Source organism: Cebus imitator, unplaced genomic scaffold (genome assembly GCF_001604975.1).
Source record: "Cebus imitator isolate Cc_AM_T3 unplaced genomic scaffold, Cebus_imitator-1.0 Scaffold190, whole genome shotgun sequence".
NCBI lineage: Eukaryota > Metazoa > Chordata > Mammalia > Primates > Cebidae > Cebus > Cebus imitator.
Genome location: NW_016107505.1, coordinates 1,924,458 through 1,944,159, shown reverse-complemented (window position 1 = coordinate 1,944,159; position 19,702 = coordinate 1,924,458). Strand labels below are relative to the sequence as shown.

General features: G+C 36.2%; 1 protein-coding gene across 1 annotated transcript in view; it reads left to right on the top strand.

Annotated features, from left to right (window-relative positions):
- The window catches only part of LOC108316687 (serine/threonine-protein kinase Nek1), a 174,516-nt gene that overhangs the window by 59,004 nt on the left and 95,810 nt on the right, over positions 1–19,702 (top strand). Inside the window, exons 16-18 of the mRNA XM_017546660.2 lie at positions 500–663; positions 744–872; positions 10,407–10,509. Coding sequence (XP_017402149.2) covers positions 500–663; positions 744–872; positions 10,407–10,509 — 396 coding nt within the window. The remainder of the gene's footprint in view (positions 1–499; positions 664–743; positions 873–10,406; positions 10,510–19,702) is intronic.

The following is a 19,702-nucleotide window of genomic DNA, read 5'->3' as shown; positions in this document are numbered from 1 at the left end:
ATATACATATAGAACATGTTTTAATAATGTTTAGACCTTCATATCTGGTTGGTGAATTTAAGGATTTGGGGTATATTAAAAGCCATATGCAGATGTTTTTGTTAAATATAATTCTGAGTGTTATATAAAAGCAGGCTCTCCTTTACTTGTAAGCTGTACATAAACTTAATGGAACAGAATTACATGAAATGGATATTGGAAGCTTGTTTCAAATCTTGTTAAGACCAGATTTTTCCATATTTACATGAAATCAGTGACATTTTGCTGTTTCTGTTTGTCACATTAAATTATGCTTTATTGTCAGTTACAATACTTTTTGGTTGTTAATAGTTATAATAGGAAAATATTTTGCTTTAGGCTTTAGATTTCTTAGTATGTTCATATTAAGTAATTACTTTTTTAAAGTCAAGCATTGAAATTTACTCTTTCTTTTGAGATTAGTGCAGGCCTGTAAGGCCTTATGAGATAAACACGTGAGAGCTCTTTGTTTAATTCCTAGGCTCCTTTTTTTGGCAGTGGAGGGACTATAGCCCCATCAACTTTTTCTTCTCGAGGACAGTATGAACATTACCATGCCATTTTTGATCAAATGCAGCAACAAAGAGCAGAAGATAATGAAGCTAAATGGAAAAGAGAAATATATGGTCGAGCTCTTCCCGAAAGGTATGGCTATGTTCTGCAGAAGTTGCTTATGCTTTGCTTCTGAGATAGTAATGAAAGTCACTGTGCGTATTTATCTACAGAGGAATTCTGCCTGGAGTTCGTCCAGGATTTCCTTATGGGGCTGCAGGTCATCACCATTTCCCTGATGCTGATATTAGAAAAACTTTGAAAAGATTGAAGGCGGTGTCTAAACAAGCCAATGCAAACAGGTTGGACTGTGATGATCCATGAATTCATCCTTGTGTGTAATTTTGTTGTTTGTCATATATAGCCTAGTATCTACACTTTGTGGATGTTTTCTCCATTGTTCACATATGATATTTTTTTGCCTCTTGGGTATAGTAATTTTCTCAGGTGCAAATTTGGCCCTTGATTACATTGTGGAAAGCACCTAGCTCTCCAGTTTAGCCTGATTTTTGTGTCTTATTTGTGTGTTTAGACTAAATATACTATTTAAAGAAATGTGTGATAATTTTGTGCCAACATAATTATAATGTTTCATCACCAACTTGCTTTAAATAAATCAGGATTTAATCTAAATCTAAATGGAACCACAGTTGATGCAGAACCCCAGTGCATTGTTGTCTTCCTTTTCTCTATCACTTCAGAGCCTGCTTTTCTCTTTGTTGTCTTAGCATGCTTTCTGTTCACATTCACCTCTGAGTTATAACTGTGATCCTATTCGTCATATCCTTTTCTTCCATTGAATTAATATTTCTTTTATTAATCATTAATATTTTTCTTCCATTTAATAATGCTGTCAGTGACTGCAACTTGCATAGTTCTTTTTTTCTTAAGTATGTATATGTGTTTTCTTTGACATTCCTGTTTCTTCTATAAAATATTTTGGTGAAGAACAGATAACATTTTGTGAAAATTTAATCACATTGTCTTTTCCTTATATTGATGTTCAGGAGAATACTGTCAGTTGTTATAAAAATCTTTGATTCCCTCCCTCCATTATAAAAGATGATTAATATGTACTTGAGCAGAAATAATTAAGGTAAATGTAAGTCAACATTTATATACACATTACAAATTGTATACAGAAACCTGAGCTATGAAGCTTATGTTTTTTGAGAAAGGAAGGTTATAGACTTACACATATGCATATTTTTGATGAATGGTGAAACAAATTTTGTGAAGGCTTTTATTCTCCAGAATTATTTATCTTTCTGGTATATATATTTTTTTAATTAGAAATCTTTATTTTTAGAGTGATTTTGCATTCACAGAAAAATGGAGAGGGAAGTGCAGAGTTCCCATTACCCCCTCCTCACACATCATAACCTTTGTATCGACATCCTCATCTGAGTGATAATGTTTGTTACAATCAAACATTGATCCATTATCACACAGAGTCCATAGTTTACATTTGCGTTTACTCTTGGTATTATACATTCGATGGCTTTTGACAAATGTATAATTATGAATATCCACCAGTGTATTATCATTCAAAATAATGTCACTCCCTTAAAAATCCCCTGTGCTCCACCTCCCTCCAACCTCCACCCCAGCTCATGGCAACCACTGTTTGCTTTACTGCCTTCATAGTTTTACTTTTTCTAGAATATCTATACTTGGAATCGTATAGTATGTGGTCTTTTACAATGGCTTCTCTCACTAATATGCATTTAAAGTACCTCTGTATATCTTCATAGTTTCACGCTTTATTTCTTCTTAACGCTGACTGATATCCCATTGGATCTATGATCTATGTACCGTACTTTTTTTTTGTAATTTTTTTTTTTTTGGAGACACATTCTTATTCTGTCACCCAGGCTGGAGTGCAGTGGCATGATCGTGGCTTGCCTGCAGCCTTGACCTCTGGGGCTGAAGTGGCCCTCTCACCTCAGCCTCCTGAACAGCTGGGACTACAGGTGTTTGCCACCATGCGTGGCTGATTTTTTAATTTTCTGTAGAAATGGGGTCTTATTATGTTGCCCAGGCTGGTCTTGAACTCCTGGGCTCAAGCAGTCCTCCTGCATTGGCCTTTGAAAGTGCTGGGATTACAAGCATGAGACACCATGCCCAGCTAGAATGGATATACCACACTTTATTCATTATTCTACTGAAGGATATCTTGGTTGCTTTTAAGTTATGGCAGTTATGAATAAAGCTTCTACAACTATTGGTGTATAGGTTTTTTTTGTGGACATAAGTTTTTAAGTATTTTAAAAGATGCCAAGAGGATGATTGCTGGATCATGTCTTAAGAGTGTGTTTGATTTTGTAAGAAATCACCAAACTGTCTTCCAAAGTGGCTATACCATTATACATTCTTGCCAGCAGTGATTGAGAATCCCAATTGCTCCACATCCTCTCCAGCATTTAGTGTTGCCAGTGTTTTAGATTTTGGCCATTTTAATCAGTGTGTAGTGGTATCTCGTTTTAATTACAATTCCCTAATGACATATTGAACATTTTTTCATATGTCTCATGCCATCTGTATATCTTTCTTGATGAGTTGTCTGTTCAGGCCTTTTGCCCATTTTTAAATTCATTTTTATACTGTTGAGTTTTGAAAGTTCTTTGTATATTTCATATAACAGTCTTTTATCAGGTATGTCTTTTGCAGATCTTTTATTTTTCTTTGTGGCTTATCTTTCCATTCCCTTAATATTCTCTTTTGCAGAGCAAATTTTTTTTTTTATTATTAATGAAGTCTGGCATATCAGTTCTTTCTTTCATGGATTGTGTCTCTGGTGTTATACCTGAAAAGTTATCACTGTATACAAGTTCATTTGGGTTTTCTCTTAGGAGTTTTATAGTTTCATGTTTTGTCTTTGCGTCTGTGATCTATTTGAGTTAATTTTTCTGAAAGATGTAAGGTCTGTGTCTAGATTCATTTTTTTGCATGTGGATGCCCAGTTGTTACACATCTCTTGAAAAGGCTATATTTTCTCCTTGGAATTGCCTTTGCTCCTTTGTCAGTGATCGGTTGACAAGGGATTTTTATGTTGGTCTATTTCTGTGCTCTCTGTTCTACTGATTCATTTGTCTGTTCTTTAACCAGTACCACACTGTTTTGGTTATAGTAACTTTATATTAAGTCTTGAAATCGGGTAGTTTCAGTCCTCCAGCTTTGTTCTTCAATACTGAGTTGGCTATTCTGGTTCTTTGGTCTTTCCACATAAGCTCGAGAATCAGTTTGTCCATATCTACAGACTAACGTGCTAGGATTTTGATTGGGATTATGTTGAATCTGTAGGTCAGCTTGGGAAGAACTAACATCTTGACAATATTTGATCTTCCAATACTTCCTATTAGACCTGAAATATCTCTCCATTTATTTAGTTCTTTGATATTTTTCATCAGAGTTTTGTAGTTTTCCTCATATCCGTGCATATTTTTAGATTTGTAGCTATATGTTACTTTTTGGGGAGTGCTAATGTAAGTGATAATGTGTTTTTAATTTCAAATTCTGCTTATTCATTGCTTATACATAGGAAAGCAATTGACTTTAGTAACCTATCCTGCAACTGTGCTATAATCACTTTTTCTAGGAGGGGTATTTTTGGCAATTCTTTTGAATTTTCTACGTAGACAATCATGTCATCTGCAAACAAAGACAGTTATATTTCTTCTTTTCTGGTCTGTACACCTGTGTTTTCTTTCCTTGTCTTATCGCATTAGTTAGAACTTCCAATATGATGTTGAAAAGTAGTGCTCAGAAAGGACATCTTTGTCTTGTTCCCAGTCTTAGCCAGAAAGCTTCAAGTTTCCATTAAATATAATGTTAGCTGGAGATTTTTTGTAGATGTTCTTTATGAAATCTTGGAAGTTTTTCTCTAAGTTTTCTGAGATTTTTTAAAATCAGAAATGGGTGTTGGATTTTGTCAAATGCCTTTGGGTTTTTTTGCATGTATCGATGGATCATATGATTTTTCTTCTTTACCTTATTGATATGATGGATTATATTAACTGATTTTCAGATGTTGAACCAGCTATGTTTTATTATATTTTGCTATAAGAATAAAAATGCCCTTTTCTTTCATAGCTGGCAATCACTTGTAAGGAAATGATTTAATTACTATGTGTATAATGTTCTCGTGATCTCTTTCTTAATACTCATTGTCTTAGATACACACTGTAACCTTTTCACTGACGTGGAACAGCAACTTTCTCTACTCCAAATTTGAACTGTTGTCTTTCTTCTTCAGTGTTTGCTTGACTGAAAGGCATTTAATCTTTTTTTTTCCTTCGTCTTATTCTCAAATTCTTTTAAAATATTCTTTCTTTTGCTGAATTCAAGAATTTCTGTTTTAAAAATACCAGCAGCTAACTATCTTATTATTGTCCTTTCATATAGGGTTCTTAGTCAACTGTTTCTCTCCTTTTTGAAAGAAAACCTGAAGGAAAATCACAAGAGGCACTTTTTTAAAAATTGTTTTTCTGATTGCTAAGTGATGTAGGTTAGTTTTAGAAAAATTGGAACATAGAGGAGGAAGGTGTTAGGAAACAGGAAAGAAAATAATTCCAAATCCCTACCAAGGCAAGTCACTGGTGAAGACTTTGGTTAATTTTCTTGCATACTTTTTTCCTTTTCACTTAGTGAAAATCAAATCTTGCATAGAAATTGGTATCTTTTACAATTTAGTGTTATCATGTACTTTTCTCATCTTAAAAATTGTTTTCAATTTTTTAATATATGCATAAGATTCCAGTGCCTGAATGTGCTGATTTATTTAACAAATCCCCTAATATAACAAGTTCTTTGTAATCCTTCACGTTTTGAACATTTTCTGCCACATTTTATTCTTTAAATAGAATCTCATAAGGGCAATTATTTTGCTAAAGGATTTGGTCATCTATGTTCCTGATGAAGATTCTAGGAAGAAATATTACTAAGTTTTTCTAGAAAAATGCCAGTTTATACTCCACCTAACAGGTATATGATAATGCCTGTTTTATTGCCCCCTGGCCAGTATTAATAACTTTTTAGGAGCTAAAGAACTTTTTAAATATAAAGTTGAAAAGCAAAGTAGTATAGGAGATGAACTTTCACTGTAATTCTGCACTGTTTACACAATAGGATAGTTGAGTGACTTGTCATGTGGAGGAGGAACTAGACACAAGCTGGAAATATAAAGACACTTTTCCGTCCAATATGAGGGCTGTTCAAAGGTTGGATCATCATGGGATTTAATGAATATCTTCAAACTGGAAGTATTAACCAGAGGTTTAAATGACAGTGTGTCATGGGGTATTTAGATGGGAATATGGGAATACTTTATTCAATGACTTGGACTAAATACCCAAGATCTCTTCCCATCTGAATGATTCTTTTGTCTGGTACTGTTTAGTGGTCACTAGCATTATAGAAGATTTTCTCTGTCACAATTTTTGGTTTTTATAATTTGTATGTCATTGTCATTCTTGGTTAGTTCCTTTATTTGATTCAAACTGAATCAGCAGACTGAAATCTGTAGTCATCTAAGACTCTTTACAGATTTGCTTTTCTTCATAATCACCCATATTTGCCTGTTTCTTCTTTATGATATTATTTATTTTTCCTCTTCCTCTTTCTTTCTTTTTTTTTGGGGGGGGAGGGCGGGGGATGGAGTTTCACGCTCTTGTTGACCAGGCTGGAGTGCAGTAGCGCAATTTCAGCTCACTGCAACCTCCTGCGTTCAAGCAATTCTCCTGCCTCAGCCTCCTGAGTAGCTGGGATTACAGGCATGCACCACCACACCTGGCTAATTTTGTATTTTTAGTAGAGACAGGGTTTCTCTGTGTTGATCTGGCTGGTTTGAATTCCCAACCTCAGTTGATCCACCTGCCTCAGCCTCCCGAAGTGCTGGGATTACAGGCGTGAGCCACCGCACCCGGCCTCCTCTTCCTTTCTTATCAGCAACTCTGACCAGTCTGACTTTGCTTATATCCAGTGTCTTAATAACGTACCTCTCTATTAGGCTTTTTAATATTAGAAGCTCCAGTCATGTATGGTTCAAATGGCTGAAGGCACTTTTTAAAAATTACGGAGTGCCTCCTAACATTTATGTTTTCAAGGTGCTTGTACTTTTCCCAAGTCCCTTTGTCTGTATTGCTTCATTTAATTTGGATAAAGCTAACAACAATTTCATTCCATTACATAGACAGTATGCCCCTTAAGAGGAGGCTAAATGAACAAACCCTTCTACATCATTTTTTCATTTCAATAATTCTTTACCACCCCAACTCTTCTGCCTAATACCATATTACTCATTTTTATTTCTCAGATTATCTGTTACCTAGAGTGCTACTTACGTTTATGTTATCTTCAACTCCTAAAATATTCCATTTATAATTATCCTTCAAAAGTTTTAAGTTTTCTTTATCAGTAAAGAATTTGAACCACGGATATGAGACATGAAGTTCCCAGCCAAATCTTGTTGCTTTTTCATGCATTTAAAATAAAAAAAAGGAAAGAAAATAACTTACTCCCTTTTCCTCCCCTTCTCCTGTCAGGGTTAAAAAAGGAAAGTTTGTCTTAGAATAATTTTTTTTTTTTTTGAGACAGAGTCTTGCTCTGTCACCCAGGCTGGAGTCATTGGTGCGATCTCTGCTCTCTGCAACCTCCACCTCCCGGGTTCAAGCAATTCTTCTGCCTCAGCCTCCAGAGTAGCTGGGACTACAGGTGCGTGCCACCATGCCCAGCTATTTTTGTATTTTTAGTAGAGACGGGGTTTCACCATATCGGCCAGGCTAGTCTCAAACTCCTGATCTGGTGATCCACCCGCCTCAACCTCCCAAAGTGCTGGGATTACAGGTGTGAGCCACTGGGCCTGGCCACAGTGATTATTTCTTGACAAAAGAACACTATACTTCTGTTATCTCATTGTTTGATGCCCCTTATCCTTGTACGTTATACCTTTAGTCAGTTTTAATGTCTTTGTGTTTCCTATCCAATTCCTGATTTCTTACTATATTTACATTTATATTATCATCCCCTTATCATTAATCCAGGTCATTGTTTTACTGATTTTAAGCAGTATAATTCTGGAACTCAAAAGAAGTGCTCTAATTTTTGTAAAACAGAGCATGCTCACATGAATTCTTAATAGTGTTTAATGAAGAAGATTACTATCAGGAAGTAAATTGACTGTTTAATCCTTATCCCCATGATCCCAGCACAAACATACAGTTTATGCCCATAGTTTAGTACAGTTGTACAACTTTAGAGATAACTAATCATATGAGTTATGGGCTATTTTTGATGTATATGAAGTAGTAAACAATAATGCATATGAAAAATGGACACAGAGTTTCTAAGTTTTTAAACAGTCTAAGGAGTCATAAAATTAATTAAATTTTGTCCTTCATTCTATTAACATGTGTCACTCTGATTTTCATATGTTCAACCATATGAACTTGCCTCCCTGGAACTCTGTTTTATTCATCTTTATGTCTTTTGACATATAATTTGGCAAATAGTTGATATTCAATATTTGTTTGATAAATGAGAGGAAAAAAGAAATAGTGTTAAACAAAATCACTACAGTTACTAAGTTTGTATTTGAAAGCAGCTGGTAATGTAAACCTGCTTATTTCAGGCAGCTTAGGAAGTGACTGTTCAATTAAACAAAATTTATAAATCAGATAAATACATAGAGCAAGTAGTATTATATATGCATAAATGGTATGAAAATATATAAATGAAAGCTGTGTTACATATGACCAGGTTCCTAGTAAAATAATTCTGTGCAACCACTGTTTAACATATGCCAATTGGAAGTTCAGGCTAACAATCACTGGACACAGAAAGTGTCTTAAGATGGGAAGTCAAACATGCTTTACTTTTGTAAAGGAGAAGGAAGTTAATACAATCAGGATATACAGCAGAGAGATCAGCTGTCTTGTCTGATTGCAGATGGTGGTTTAAGCTTCCAGGACCCCCCAAAAGAGCCTTGCCAGTAACCATAGAGTTTCAAATAACATGTCTAAGCATCATACCTGAAGGTTTATCTGTCTTCCTCAGGCCTAGCCTTACGTAGGTGGGACTATAGCAGAGCAGAATACAGCCTTACCTTGATAAATGCAGGCAGTAAGGTGCATTCTAACCAGATATACCTTATTAATCTTATGTCAGTGCATTACACCTGAAGGTTTGTCTGCCTTCCTCAAGCTCAGCCTTACATAGATGGGGCTGTGGCAGAACAGGGTACAGTCCTACTTTGATATGCACAGGAAATAAGTTGCATTCTGACCAGATATACCTTATTAATCTCATGTCAGAACATCGCATTTGAAGGTTCATCTGTCTTCCTCAGTCCCAGCCTTATATAAATGGGCTATAGCAAACCAGGATATAGCCTTACTTTGATACCTATAGGAGGTAAATTGCATTCAGAACAGATATACCTTATTAATCTCAGAATTTTCCAGTGGGTATTGGGACTGCTAGAGGACAGCACAGCTACACTACAGAGGCATGAACAAATTTATCATTCATTGTGTTCATCTACTCAAGCCAACATTGCATGTGTGAAGTGCATTTCTGAATTTAGTGATGTGAAACTACATTAAGGTTTAGCTATCCAGATGCATCTGAGAGCAATAGTAATAGGCCTTTAAACCAGTTACAGATTATCTAATTCTAGAAAATTCCTATGATGGAAATTTCATAAGAATCTTTTTTTTAAGTACTACATGAGGTAAATGAACCTTCGATCACTGTCATTCATAGTTATGGAATAGCTGTTTACATTTTACAGCTTAATTTTATATTTAAAATATTTTTATGTTTCAGTTAGTAGTCATTGCCAAAAAATGTAAAAGAAGCAGTTATTTGGTATATGAATATCAGAAATGCTTAAATCTTACTAGGAGACTGAGATTTAGTTCATGTAATTTGCAGGACATGATTTAGTTATGGTCCCAAAGAAAGCCTGTATAGGAAGTTTGTGTGCCTTACTGGCCAAAATACAGGTAGAAGCAGAGCCAACAACTTGCTCATCTTTATTCTTCACCTCCAAAATTAACTGCAATTGATGGCATGGTATGAGTTCTCTGATTATTGGGGCTAGGTTTTATTTATCTTTGTATCTTCCATACTTAGCATGGTATCTAACACAATATATAGTAGATGCTTAATCAGTGTTTGTTATTTGTACCTTTTGTTTGTCATCTAAGATCAGCATGTTTGCATTCTTGCATAATTGTCAGAGAAAGACACAAAAGTAAAATAGGACAGGATTAAAACAAATAACTCTGTTTTTAATCTTTTCGCTAACCTATCAATTTTACTTTTTTTATAGTTGTGATATTCAGGGAATTCAAACATAGCTTTTTACTGTATTTTTGAAAATTCACACTTAGGTAAAGCTTTTGTTCTTTTGTTCATTTTTTAAATTGCTGCTATACTGCTTTTATTTGACTTGGCTACTGAGATTCTTATTATATTTGATACAGAGTTCTGAAATAAACCTGGAAACCTCTCAGATTCTTCTATAATTAAGTGTAGTCTAAAATAACTTTATATGTTTAAATAAGTAGAATAGATCACATAAATGTAAAAGAAGCCATCTCATGAAGATTCAGAGTAGAATTATAGATTTTACTTGTGTTTAAAATAATAAAGAATGTGATTTAGGTCGTAGATGTTCATGTAGATGTAGTGATTTCTTCATCACAGAGAAAGTGTTTGTGTCATCCACCTTCATATTCTGAAATGGGAAAAAAATATTGGGGATAAATGTAATTTTTAACTTTCTAGAATATTTTATGTTCAGGATGGCTGACTTTGTGATTTGTCCAAATTAGGCAAAAAGGGCAGCTAGCTGCAGAAAGGGCTAAACAAGTAGAAGAGTTCCTGCAGCGAAAACGAGAAGCTATGCAGAATAAAGCTCGAGCCGAAGGACATATGGTATGATTTTTGTTTGTTTGTTTGTTTGTTTCTGAGATTTTGAATGTGTTAGTATCCCAAGTGAAGATCTGAAATAAGGTAAGTGTAAGTAAAAAGAGTGACAATCTAACAATCTGGGCATAATAAGAGGCAGTAAAGACACTCAGAAGTCATTTGCAGAGTATAAAATTGTGATATCGTAACTCATTTACCTTCTCTTCTGCTATCTTTTATACCAGGGTGGAATTCTGTTGTTGCTTTGGTTAATTGGGAGTAATTTCATCCCCATATCCTTGTTTTAAAAGAGTAGAAGTGGGTATAGCAACCCAGATATTCTTATGAAAGAAATAAATTCTTAGATTGCTATGTGTTTTTTTTCCCTCAATATTCTTTTGGTTTTGCATACTTTTAAGACTTTTAGAAGAAAAATGGGAAATAAGTATTTGGGTAAGTATATATGTAAACTATGCATTTTCTCAAAAGCAAATTAGAAATAGAATTAAAGTCTCCAGTTATGTCAATTAACTACATTAAGTCATGTATCCAAGAAAATATTAAGTTTTTAGATAATCATTTCAGTCATTGAAACTCTTTTTTTCCTTTCGTGTTTCACAGGATTTGAGAATAGCTAAAATTCTTTATAGTTTTGACTTGGAGAGGGTGCACAAATGCCTTTTAACATTTTGTTTGCAGAGCAACTGATGATTATTTCTGTCAGCTCAGCATCACACTCATATAGGAAATAGGTTAATTCGATGGTAATATATTTTAATTAGACATATTACATATCTGCTGTAAGTTCGTAAGTGGTATTTTTGTGAGCTAATGTAGTTCAATATAGTGTATTTTTTCTTTGAAACAGTGTCATAGATACATAGTTAAATTCTTTAATGGTTACCCCTATTGTTGCCCTTATATTGTTAACACGGATACTTCAGTTCGTTTTTCTCTGTCAGAATTAATCTGTATTTGTCTCTTTCCCCTATATAGTAGATAAGAACCAACTATCAGTCTTTTCCTTTGCCCATATCACCTATGTAGCAGCTGGAATTTTGGTTACAAATTTTTACTTAAAATATTCTTAGAAGAGTAGACTTACCAAAATTTACCAATTTCTTTTCTCAACATTATTCTTTATGTCTTACTATTCCTCCCCCTGAGTTTAGTTTTTTTTATGCTGGAGAATTCTTCTGGTAATTCTTTTGGAGATAAACTTTCCAAGATTTGTTGGAAATGTTCTTACTTTGTCCTCATACTTGAACGATAATGTGTAGTGGTGGTCTTCTGGTGAATTTGGTTAGCATTTGTATGTCTGAAAAAGTATTTTGCTTTTGTTTTTTGACACATATTTTGGCTAAATATTGTATTATACTCTGACACTTTTTACCTCTGGCTTGCCCTACTTCTGACAAGAACTCTGCATTCATTCTTATCTTTTTCCTCTGTATGTAATGTATCTGTTTTTTCTACTTTAAATTTTTTTATTATTATTACTGTAATCAATTTGATTATGATGTGGTTTGTGTAAGGTTTTTTTTTTTTTTTTTTGAGGCAGAGTCTCACTGTATCACCCAGGCTGGAGTGCAATGACATGATTTTGGCTCAGTGCAGCCTCCACCTCCCTAGCTCAAGCAATTTTCATGCCTCGATGCCTCAGCCTCTCGAGTAGCTGGGATTACAGGTGTGTACCACCACGCCCATCTAATTTTTGTGTTTATTTGTAAACACAGGGTTTCACTATGTTGGCCAGGCTGGTCTTGAACTCCAGACCTCAGGTGATCCATGTGCTTGGCTTCCAAAAGTGCTGTGATTACAGACATGAGCTACTGCACCCTGCCTTGTATAGTTTTCTTCATGTTTATTTTGTATAGGGGTTCATTGAGCTTCTCAGATCTGTGGGTTTATAATTTTCATCAAATCTGGAAAATTTTCATCTATTATTTTATTTTATTTTTTGGCAGAGTTTCACTCTTGTTGCCCAGGGTGGATTGCAATGGCATAGTTTCGGCTCACTGCAACCTCTGCCTCCTGGGTTCAAGCAATTCTCCTGCCTCAGCCTCCTGAGTAGCTGGGATTACAGGTGTCCGTCACCACGCTGGGCTAATATTTTGTATTTTTAGTAGAGATGGGGTTTCACTGTGTTGGCCAGGGTGGTCTGGAACTCCTGACCTCAAGTGATCACCCGCCTTGGCCTCTTGAAGTGCTGAGATTACAGGTGTGAGCCACCATGCCCGGCCCATTATTTCTTCAAAAAAAATTTTTCTGTTTACCTCTCTCTCTCTTCTAGGACTCTGGTACATATATATTAGGCCACTTTGTATACTATCAACAATTTATTTTGTTCAGTCTAGTTTTTTTCTCTGTGTATTTCATTTTGCATTGTGCTATTGCTGTGTCTTCAACTGCATTAATCTTTTCTTCTGCTGTGTCTAATCTGTTAATTCTGAACAGACATTATATGTTTTCCATCTCAGAGATTGTTTTCTGTTTGTTTGTTTTTTGAGACAGAGTTTTCGCTCTTGTTGCCCAGGCTGAAGTACAGAGACGTGATCTTGGCTCACTGCACCCTCTGTTTCCTGGGTTCCCATTCTTTACTGCCTCAGCCTCCTGAGTAGCTGGGATTACACGCAGGTGCCACCACACCTGGCTAATTTTTTTGTATTTTTTAGTAGAGATGGGGTTTCACCATGTTGGCCAGGCTGGTCTCAAATTTCTGACCTTAGATAATCTGTCTGCTTTGGCCTCCCAAAGTGCTAGGATTATAGACATGAACCACTGTGTCCCACCAGAGATTGTATTTCTTATGTCAAAGTTGGTTTGTATTGTTTTTATACCTTCTGTGTCCCTCTCCATAATACTTATGCTTTTCTTCATTTTCTTGAACATACAGAATATAATTATAATAGCTGTTTTCATGTCCTTATCTATTAATTCTACCATCGTTGTCATTTCTGAGCCTCTGTTGATTGATTTTTCCCTCCTTAGGGTCATCTTTTCTTCTTTACATGTCTGGTAATTTGTAGTTGGATACCAGGCATTGTGTATTTTATGTTGCAGTTTTTTGTATTCTTTAAATATTTGTGGACTTTTTTCTGGGATTGCAGTTATGTTACTTGGAAATAGTTTGAGTCTTTAAAGGTTTGTTTATAAGCTTTGCTGGGTCGATACAGAACAATCTTTAGTCAAGTGCTAATTTGGCCTCACTGCTATAGCAGTATTCTTTTAAATACTCAGTGCTTTATTGCTTTGGAGGTCTTTTCAGTTTGGCCCTTGGAAGCATGAGACATTTGCAACCCTGACTGAACCTCAGGTATTATTGACAATATGCTATTTGTCATTCAGCAGGAAGCTCTAGGGTTCCTCTTTAGATCTTAAGCACACTTCCCTGTACAGCTCTTTCTTCTTTGCAATTATGTCCTGCAAATTCTAGTGTTCTTCAATTTTCCAAGGTCTGAATACTGTTTCCTCAGTTCTAGAGACTGCCAAGCTCTGTTTGGTTATCTTGTCTCTGTGCTGCAGCCAGGAAAGCCTTGCCAGTCAGTAAGGTGGGAAGCTGCTGGGTTTACCACCTTTGTTTCCCTCCTCTCCAGGCTCACTGTCCTGTGCTCTGTTGTCCAGTGTTTGAAAACCATTTCATATGTTTTGTTCAAACTTGTAGTTGTTTAAGATGAAAGAGTAGATCTGTTACTTCATCATGGCTACAAATGAGCCTTGAATGATAATTTGGCTGAATAAAGAAATAGAAGTTTGAGGTTTATTTTCCATAGCACTTTGAAGATTCTGCTTTCTTATCGTCTTACTTACATTGTTGCTAATGAGTCATGTGATGTTCTGGATCTTGTTCTTTTATCAAGAATTCCCTTTCCTTTCTCATAACTCTTAGGACTATTTTTCTATCCTTGACATTCTGAATTTCACTTGAACATTTCTTTTTTCTTTTTTTCTTCTTGGCTTAAGTTCCCACTGAATGCTGTCAATGTGAGTACTTATCTTCAGTTATAGGTACATTTGCAATTATAAGTTCTTCATATATTGCTTCTACATTTTCTCCTCAAGAGATCTCTTACTAGACTGATATATTGGAACCTCTGTATGTAATGTTCTTTAAATAAATCTTTTTATCCCTTTTTACTGTGTTTTGGAAGGATACCTAGGCTTGATATTCCAGCTCACTGGAATATACTCTTTAGGTTTGTCTAGTCTGCCATTCAGTTCATTTAATGAGTCTCTTTTTATTTCACAAATTTTTGTTTTCATTTCCATGAATTCCACTTAGTTTTCCCATAAAACTCTTCGCTTATGTTTTCATTTCCCTGGTAATATTGTAATTGTTGTACATTCTTGTTCTTAGTGTGCTGTTGACTGTGTTACTTTGGTTTCTTCCATTTTAAAGTTTGTTAGGTATTTCATAGTCTTGGTATTCCTCAAATGTTCAGCACCCTTGCTAGTGTGTTCGTGTTTGGGAGTGTGAATTTTACTGTTCATTGTCTTTGTTTGGGTGACTCCCTGGGAAGATAGCGGTGTGCTAGTGCCGTGATGTGTTCTCTGCAGTTTTCAGTGAAAGTAAAGGATGGGTGGGACATACTGATATTCCCTCAGTTCAAGTGCCTTGGCAGCTTATTTTCTGGGCTTCAGAGACTCTCATTCTTCCTAGGTATCACCCAGAGCATTGGCCTGTCCTTTCATTCTAAGCTGTCTCTTTCCGCTCTGTTTTAAAGTAACTGGCACTACTTGCTGGTTGTGGAGATGGATAGTGTACTGGAGGTAACCCTTTTTCTACACTGTTGTCTGCTATTAGACCTTCTCATGCTCTTCACTTCCAATATGTCTTAAAGCATGCTTTGTGTTACACCTTCTGTGTTAGCACTCTTTCTGACATGTTTTTCCTTGTGTAAATTCACACTTTAAGCTGATTTTGTCTACTTCTCTGGTCTCTTAGATTCCTTTTAATCTTAGGACTACCAGGAGTTTTGTTTTTGAATGCTGCTATGTATTACTTAAAATAATGTTTTTATACTAAGATTTGACAGGAATGAAAGCAGTAGTGTTCACTTTGACCTCTTGTAATCAATATTTTCCATTTTATTGTTATGCTCTCATTTTTTAAAAACATGCTTTATATAGCAGAAGTTCATTTTTAGAATGGCTGTTGTTTGGTTTTCTGAGATTCATTCTACTATATCGAATTCTTCCATTCCTTAGATGACATAAAACTTTGCCTTAGAAAGATGTGGCTAAAAATAAAGAATTAGTATTTTCTAGTGTACTTGGGTGTGTACATCATATATTACTTATTTTATTGATTCACTAAATTAATAAGGCAGTTTATTAAATACTGGGAGTAGTAAGTATATAAAACTTATTCAGAAATAGCATGTTTCTACAGTAATTTATAATCTACTGTTGGACAAGAATATCTACGCTCGTCATGAGGCAGAGATTAGAAATGAGTGCTGCAGTTAACTCTGGGCAGGATAAGAAGCCTCACAGATTTTAAGTTCTAAATTGGAACTTTTTTGTGATAAGGCAGAGGTGCTATTTTTAATTTGCCTCTCTGTGTTAGTTTTCTATTCTGTGTAACAAGTTACCATAAACTTAGTGGGTTAAAGCAACACAAATTTATTATTCAGAATTTCTGTGGGTTAAGAGTCTGGCAGGTGCTAGCTGGGTATTCTGCTCATGGTCTCATAAGGCTGAAATTAAGGTGTCGGCCAGCTGTATTACCATCTAGAGGCTCAGCTAGAGCAAGACCTTCTTCCCTGTCCCCCTCAGGGTACTGGCAGAATCTACTTCCTTGTTGCTGTGGAGCTGAGGTCTCCATTGTCTAGCTAGATTTTGGCCTGGAACCACTCTTAACTCTGAGAGACCACTCTTAGTCCCTTGCCAGACGGCCTCCTCAGCAGTAGACAACCTACTGTGCTTCACATCCCCCTCGGGCTTCAAACTCAAAGAGCCAGAGAAAACTATGATTTTAAAAGGCTCGGGTGATTAGTTCAGACCCACCAGATAATCTCTTTATGTTAACGTCAGTCATTGCATTTAACACAAAATCTACCATATTCACAGTCCTGGGGATTATGCAGGGTTGACCCAACAGAATGCAGAGAGATAACAAAAATCCTTGGAAGTTTCCTTAGAATTCTGCCTGCTACACTCCCTTTGCTTATAGTTTTAGAGCCTACATCTCGGGACAGTAGATTAGACTAAGTAGAGGAGCTACTCTTTTTTTAAAAAAAATACTCTTTCTTTCCTTTTTTTTTCTTTTTTCTTCTTCTCCTTTTCTTTTATTCTTTCTTTTGACAGGGACTCTGACTGGAGTGCAGTGGCACGATCTCAGTTGATTCTTCCACCTCAGCTTTACAGGCAGCTGGAACTACAAGCGTGCGCCACCATGGCTCGCTAATTTTTTTTGTTTTTAAGTAAAGATGGGGTTTCACCATGTTGCCCAGGCTGGTCTCAAACTCCTGGACTCAAGCAGTCCACCCTCCTTGGCCTCCATAAGTGCTGGGATGAGCCACCCAGGTGTGAGCCACCATGCCCAGCAAATAGACTTTATTTTTTATAGCAGTTTTAGGGTTGCAGCAAAATTGAGTGGAAAAGTACAAGGATTTTCTGTATACCTCATGCCCTCACACATACGTAGCCTCCCCAGTTATCACCACCCCTACCAGAGCAATACATTTGTTACAATTGATGAACCTACATTGACACATCATTATCACTCAAAGTCCATAGTTTACATTAGGGTCTACTCTTGGTGCTAACATTCTATGGATTTAAACAAATATAGAATGGTATTTATCTACCATTATAATGTCATACATTATTTCTCTGCCCTAAAAGGAGCTACTTTTATGTGCTGTGTTTAGCAACGTGCTTCATATTAGAACACAGTAACCCAGGTTACCATATGAGAGCCTTTTTTTATAATTGGTTTTATTGAGATATAATTTAAATGCAGTAAAATTCTAAGTGTATATCTCAATGAGTATTGACAAATGCATATAGTTGTGTAGCCACCAGTATCATCATATGTAAACTGTTCCATCGCCACCCCTAAAACATTCCTCCTGCCCCTTTGAAGTCAGTCACTTTCTTACCACCATCAGCCATAGGCAACCACTGATCTGCTTCCTGTTACTATAGTTTGTTCTCTGTAGAATTTAATATAAAATTATGAATCATACGGTATATAGTTTTCTTGTGATGAGTGTGTCACTAGTTAGTTGTTTTTTATTCTGAAGTCATATTCCTTTGTTTAGATGTACCACATTTTGTTCAGTTTCTCTATTAATGAACATTTGTGTTGTTTCCAGAATACGTGCTTTTAAAGCTCATCGGAGTTATGTGATTGTTAAATTCACTTATTTGTATACATACTTATATAATTGTCCAGCTTGTCTTTGCTATGGTGCCCTGTTTTCTGAGTTAGCATATCCCTCCTCACTGTGTGTAACTGAGCTAGTGACTGTTATTACATTTAGGCTTCTGAACACTGCTGGAGAAAATTAAAGCTGTGATGATTAATAATGTCTGTTTCTCTTGTTTCAGCCATTTCCTTCTCTTCTGTGCCATACCATCTCTTTACTTTTGGGCCTTATTCCATCACTTCTCTACTTAAGAAAGTTCCCCTCAACTTTCCTTCTTTACTGGTACTCTCCTATAGCATATACATACACACACACACACACACACACACACACACACACACACTCAAATTTCTCGCATCATTAACTCTGCATACTTCTGTAGTTACCATCCTATCTCCTTCCTCCTCTTCATAGCCAGACTTTTCAAATGAAGAAGCATCTGCTGTCTCTCATTTCTTATCTACTATTCAGTTTTCAATTTATTGTTAATAGTTTATCATCATATGAAAGAAGTGTACTTGAATGGAACGTGTATTCTGCTGTTGTTGGGTGAAATGTTAGTTTAGTTAGATCCAGTTTCGGGATGTTTCATTCTTCTTGATCCATACTGATTGCCTGCCTACATTCTATTTGATACTACGAAAGTCTTCAAATATAATTGTGGATTTGTCTTTTTCTCCTTTTAGTTCTGTCAGTTTTTTCTTTGTTTTCTTTTGCAGTGTAGCAAGTTATCACAGTTTAGCAGTTTATCTCACGGTTTCTGTGGATTGGGAGTCTGGGCACAGCTTAGCCAAGTCCTTTACTTAGGGCCTCACAAGGCTGTACTATGGTGAGCCAGTGTGTGTTCTTATCTAGAAGCTCAGTTGAGGAAAAATGTATTTCCAAGCTCTTTCATGTTAGTGAAAGAATGTATTTCCTCCTGGCTTAATAAACAAGGGCCCCAGCTGCTTGCTGGCTGTTGACTTGAGGTCTCTTTTAATTCCTAGGGGCCACCTGCATTTGTAGAGATGTTTCTTGACACATGGACCTCTTCCACATGTCTGCTTACTTTATCAAGCAAAGGCAGTTTGTGGAGGGTGTATGCTAGCAAGGGCAGAATGGCACATAATGTAACAATTATAGGAGTGACATCCATTACCTTTGTCATAGTCTGTTGGTTCGAAGCAAATCACGGGTCCTTCCCACACACTCAGGAGGGGATTATACAAGGTTATAAACATTAGGAGCTGGGTACCATGGAGGGCATCTTAGAGTCAGTAAGCCATATCCTTGATGTTTTTTTGTTTTGAAGGTAATTTTTTTTTTAATTTATTTTATTGCATTTTAGGTTTTGGGGTACATGTGAAGAACATGCAAGATTGTTGCATAGGTACACACGTGGCAGTGTGATTTGCTGCCTTCCTCCCCATCACCTGTATCTGCCATTTCTCCCCATGCTATCTCTCCCCTTCTCCCCACCCCTCACTGTCCCTCCGCTGTTTCCCCCCAACTGACCCCAGTGTGTAGTGCTCTCCTCCCTGTGTCCATGTGTTCTCATTGTTCAACACCCACCTATGAGTGAGAACATGCGGTGTTTGATCTTCTGCTCTTCTGTCAGTTTGCCGAGAATGACGGTTTCCAGGTTCATCCATGTCCCTACAGAGGACACAAACTCATCGTTTTTGATGGCTGCATAATATTCCATGGCGTATATGTGCCACATTTTCCCTGTCCAGTCTATCATCAATGGGCCTTTGGGTTGGTTCCAGGTCTTTGCTATTGTAAACAGTGCTGCAATGAACATTCGTGTGCACGTGTCCTTATAGTAGAACGATTTATAATCCTTTGGATATATACCCAGTAAT